This window comes from Physcomitrium patens, chromosome 11, assembly GCF_059467195.1.
Source record: "Physcomitrium patens ecotype Gransden chromosome 11, ASM5946719v1, whole genome shotgun sequence".
Classification (NCBI taxonomy): domain Eukaryota; kingdom Viridiplantae; phylum Streptophyta; class Bryopsida; order Funariales; family Funariaceae; genus Physcomitrium; species Physcomitrium patens.
This window is the reverse complement of record NC_143420.1, coordinates 9,772,028-9,777,205: the sequence shown is the minus strand read 5'-3', so window position 1 is coordinate 9,777,205 and position 5,178 is coordinate 9,772,028. Positions and strand designations below refer to the sequence as shown.

At 45.4% G+C, this 5,178-nt stretch overlaps 1 protein-coding gene across 4 annotated transcripts; it reads left to right on the top strand.

Moving 5' to 3' along the window:
* Positions 1-1,005: 1,005 nt before the first annotated feature.
* LOC112288709 (UDP-glucuronate 4-epimerase 1) lies at positions 1,006-4,500 on the top strand. Of its 4 annotated transcripts, none has more exons than XM_024533201.3 (4): positions 1,006-1,168; positions 2,438-2,638; positions 2,918-3,568; positions 3,672-4,500. In XM_024533201.3, the coding sequence occupies exons 2-4, from the start codon at positions 2,591-2,593 to the stop codon at positions 4,311-4,313; spliced, it is 1,341 nt and encodes a 446-aa protein (XP_024388969.1). In that variant the 5' UTR covers positions 1,006-1,168; positions 2,438-2,590; the 3' UTR covers positions 4,314-4,500. The 4 variants fall into 4 exon arrangements, with proteins under 4 accessions (XP_024388969.1, XP_024388967.1, XP_090110401.1 ...); XM_024533199.3 differs by having other exon boundaries at positions 2,438-2,704; XM_090254275.1 differs by having other exon boundaries at positions 1,006-2,123.
* Positions 4,501-5,178: the final 678 nt, after the last annotated feature.

The following is a 5,178-nucleotide window of genomic DNA, read 5'->3' as shown; positions in this document are numbered from 1 at the left end:
GAATTTGAATATTTTAGAGCTCGTTCTTTATTTGATTTTATGTTCTTTCTTGAATTTCCAAGTTTAGATCCAACCCCCCCCCTCCAATAAATAAATATATAAATTTATATGTAATGTCTTCAAAAACCCTGACTACCAATTGACAGATTCCCTCGTCTTTTGATAAAAATAAATAAATAAGGAGGCTGAAGTAATCGAAATCATAGCAATGAAATACCTGAGACGAGGCATGGGGTGTCCAGTCAAAGTGAATCCAGGAGACCTGTAGTTCTTTACACACAAAAAAATGGGTGGGTTGGGAAACGAAAGTGAAGCTGATAACCTTGGAGAATTGACAAATGTGTCAGAAGGAAAACCTATTGGACGACAGGTGGACACCTCCCTGAGCTTGTTCTAATTTAGAGAAGTTCACAACTGTAGCGATACCCAAGTTGAATATATATCCACATATCTTGTCGGAGGAAACGTAAACTAAATTCGATTACGCATAAAGAAATCTATCTCAACTTAATTCCATTAAAGAAAAGTTTTATCTCAGGATTTCCCCCTACTGAAATAATGCACTGTATACATACAAACAAGCATTGCAACGGGTATACCCCAGTTGTGTCAAAAGAGAAGGGAATACAGGGAGGGATTCTTTTTGTTTTTATTTTTATTTTCCCCCTCATTAACCTTCGTTCAGAACCAGTTCTGGGGTGTCCTGTGCAGGTGGAGGATCTGGAGGCAATTAATCCCTGGGGACGGAAAACCGGGAGGGGTGCAGTAATAAGTCAGAAGCAGCTGGTTGAGATTATCACGCCACAAGTTCGGCGAGCTGGGGCCTGGTCCACCGGCGCATCTTAACTTCATTTGGAATAATCATGCAACAGGAAAGTTTTAGGGGGTCGAAAATAGGCTACGGTATTTCTGAGCTCCAGAGCAAAGAGCGGAGTGTTAGTGAGAGAAGCCTATGACGAGTTCTTAACACTGGCATGCTCCATCCCGACTACAGGCTCTTCATTCTACAATACCTCAGGCTGGAGAAGCAATAGTTCAGATGCGGGAGCTTGCTGTCCACTCGGAAAGACCATAGTGATGGGATACGAGTGTCAAGACGCTAGAGCCAAGATCCGCGAGTCGGTGTGAGGGAGGTCGTAGCTGTTTTGCATTTCAGAACATCTCGCAGGTTCGCTGGACTATGCCAAAAACCCCCTCCTTTCGATCTTGTCTGGATGAGTATAGGAATGTGATCTTCCATCTTTTGCGGAGCTTGAGGTGCTCTCGGACTCGACTAATATACATTTTGTAATATAGGATCTGTCTGCACGGAAGGTCAGTTTTAGTGTTTTGTGCGGCTCGAGCAGTACTAAAGAGCTCCACGAACACTCTTAAACAATTGCCGGATGTCTTGAGCTCGAATGTGTATCCTATCCGTCGTATGTGAAAACTCTAGCTTGTGTGTGAAAACCCTTGATTTCGAATGTGCCCCCAACAGCAATCCCCCATCCCCTCCTGCTGCTCCTCTTTCTCTTGTCCTGCCGAATGTAGAACCGATTACTTTCATTGACGGGAGCTGCTTCATGCCGGACGCAAACTTCCTTTTAGATGTACCCTTCCGCATATTCAGCAGGTTATATTGTCTCCATAGCTATGCTCTTCAGACACCTCGGGTTCCATCACCAGTCTTGCTTGGACAGAGATGCGTAGCCACTGATGCCAGACACAAGGAAGTCTCACGGAACCGCAAGAACAACTCTGCAAATGAACGGTATTGTGTTTCACAAGGCGATGGATTTTTTATGAATGGACATGGTATTGATGCAACTTTAGAATCCTTCCCGTCACTCTTTCGAAGCAGGAGCTTGAACTCGTAGTCTTCGGCATCCTCTAGTGGTCGACTGAGCTAGAGCCCACATTGCATATCAGCCGTTTTGTTCCCGAATCTTCGGAAATTTGCAGCTCCAAGTTGCATGATTTCTACTGCGAGTCTCACTGAAAAGGAGCAGATTCACTGGATTTTTCTCTTCCCGCCCTCTAATTTTCGGTGTAAAACCTCAACTGGATCTCTGTTTGAAATCAATCGAGCTGGTTTACAGTCGCTGGTGCTCGGGTGCACAGCAGATGGCCTTCATTCCGCTATGGTAAACTTATTTAGTTTTTACACGAGAAAGTCATAACTCAACCACTGCTTAAGTTCAATGTAAAGAGTGATCAACTGAAATTCATTTAAAATTCAGGAATCGTCTAATTATAATTTGAAATTCAATGCGTGTATTCTCGATGAAAATGCTGGTTTGCTAGTTGGGTTTCTCGTTTGATGTAAATTGCCGATTTGCAAATCATCCACTCCTTGCATTGTAAATGTCTAGTGGTGCGAGGTTGCTTCCTTCTAAATTATCAGGTTCGATTGAAAGTTTATGCTTTGATTTTGTTTCTTCAACGATCTGGTTCACAGGGCGGGAAGTTTGGAAGCCGGCTGGAGTGTCACTCGTCCTGTGAGTGAGGAGAGGAGGGTCCCAGCTTTCGAGCACAACAACAAGCGGAGCGGGGTGCTCCCCGATGTGATTCTCCCAACAATAACTTCCCTCAGAATCCCCTTCTCAAGACTATGCCTCCGTCTGCAGTGCAAGATGACTTTCCATCCACACCCGGCAAGGTTGGTTCGACGTTGCACTGTAGACGCAATAGCATAGACTTTTTACCTGAAGATCCTGTGCAGCCGGTAATATACCCCAAGATCCAGGGACCCACACTTTACATTATTGCACATCTTGATGTCGGTAGATCCATATGGAATTCTTATTTGTCCTGGTGAACGAACGATCCTGGTAAAATCTGTCATTCGCGAGGGACTGTCGTCTAGAATTACAAGTTTTTGCGAGTCTTCCTCAAGCAACTTCTTGAATATTTCTCCGTGCTTGTGTGTGGCACACAGGTGAAAGTGGATAGAAGCAACTACTTGGGACGGATGACATCAAGATGGCACTCGAGCACTGCTACAAAGATTCTCTGCACCACTTCCATTCTCCTCGCCTTGACGATATTCGCTGTCTTGTGGATGGGATTGCCCAGGGGAAGTGAAGGCTACAGTGGCCAGCGGACTCAGGGTTTCCAGCGCAGTCATGAATGGGAGAAGAAGGTTATCCACTCATGTGTTACCAATCGGGAGGACAATGCACTGACTGTGCTGGTCACAGGGGCTGCGGGCTTCGTTGGCACTCATGTCTCTCTGGCGTTGAAGAAGCGTGGTGATGGCGTCGTGGGACTGGACAACTTCAATTCATACTATGAGGTCTCTTTGAAACGAGCACGCCAAGAGCTTCTCAACAAGCACGGTGTATTTGTCGTCGAAGGAGACATCAACGACAAGTTCCTCCTTGAGAGCCTGTTTGAGGTTGTCCAATTCACACACATCATGCACCTAGCTGCCCAAGCTGGTGTGCGGTACGCTATGCAGAACCCTCTGTCCTATGTCCACAGCAACATCGCGGGACTGGTCAATATCTTTGAGGTTTGCAAGTCCGCCAATCCTCAGCCAGCCATCGTGTGGGCTTCTTCGAGTTCAGTGTATGGATTGAACACGAAGGTACGCACTCGATCACCAATTTGAAATCTTACACTTCAAAGTTGAAGAAGCCAATTAATGCAGTAGGATTCACCGCCTCACGATTCTCTGGAATTTTCTGCAGGTACCATTCTCTGAAGCTGACAGAACCGATCAACCAGCGAGTTTGTACGCAGCAACAAAGAAAGCTGGAGAAGAGATTGCCCACACATATAACCACATCTACGGTCTCTCCATCACCGGACTCAGGTTCTTCACCGTATACGGACCATGGGGACGACCCGACATGGCCTACTTCTCATTCACTCGAGACATCTTGAAGGGAAAGCCAATCAGCGTTTACTCAGGTCCGGGAGGCAAAGACCTCGCCCGCGACTTCACCTTCATCGATGACATCGTCAAGGGCTGCGTCGCTTCCCTCGACACAGCTGAGAAGAGCACTGGCAGTGGTGGAAAGAAGACCGGCCCCGCGATGCTGCGCGTCTTCAACCTCGGCAACACATCCCCTGTAACCGTCCCTGCTCTTGTGGACATCCTAGAGAAGTACCTCAACGTGAAAGCCAAACGCGAGATCATCAACATGCCCCGTAATGGTGACGTCCCGTTCACCCACGCGAACATCTCGTCCGCCCAGGAGCAGCTCCACTATAGGCCTGTAACGAACCTGGACACTGGGTTGAAGAAGTTTGTAAAGTGGTATCTCAGCTATTATGGAGACAATTCCAATCGAAAGTTGTGGTTGGGGAAACATGAGCAAATCCTGTAGACTAATTGCTGTGTCTTGTAAGTCATCGTTTTCTTTCATCACGTCGTAATTAGGGTTAGGATTGCTTTTCGCTGTCTTCTCTCTGGGCTAGTGACCTATGCATGAACTCTACTTTTCTGACACCGTACATTTATGTATTCATTAATTTAAGAGAGGAGAGTCAAGGCGAGGGAGGAATTACCGATTATCCGCTTTTGTAATTGTAAATGTGAACGCTAGCAGCTTCGTCTTGCGGTTGAAGGACCAAGGCCGTGTAACTTCAATGTTATCTGGAGGGGTGGTAGTCAGCCAATGAAGGCTAGAAACAGCTGCGTTGCACAGTGAGCTCTTGATCAGTGACCAACTACGTTAAGGCCCGTCACTAAGTAATTCTTAATACGTGGTCTGCCCCTTTCATCGATTTGTAATTAAGACGATTTCATTCTCAGCGGCTGCCTTTGTTCATTTGAAAATACCATCCCGCAAGGCACCTGTTAATGGATGGTAGATCTGAACACCGTGTCTTGAAAACGTCTGTATGTCACTCTCAGTCCAAAAATTTAGTTTTTAGAATCCGAGAGGTAGATGGTAACTTTATTATGACATGACATATTCTGAACATAAATGTCATACCATACAAGTAAAATGAATATTGTAAACGATAAAATGGCCTGACAAAGGCAGAGAAGAACAGAATTCTGGTAGAGTATACCTCAATTTGTAATGAGATGTATACAGTTGACTGATCAATCTTGCATAATGTAAAGTCACAAAATACTAAAAAGCAAGCTACTGTCTACTGCTAAATATAAACTGCTTAGTACAGGTAAGTGACAAATTACATGTATGTTTTGTTGAATCATGCAGCTCCTAACGGGCAAACAAA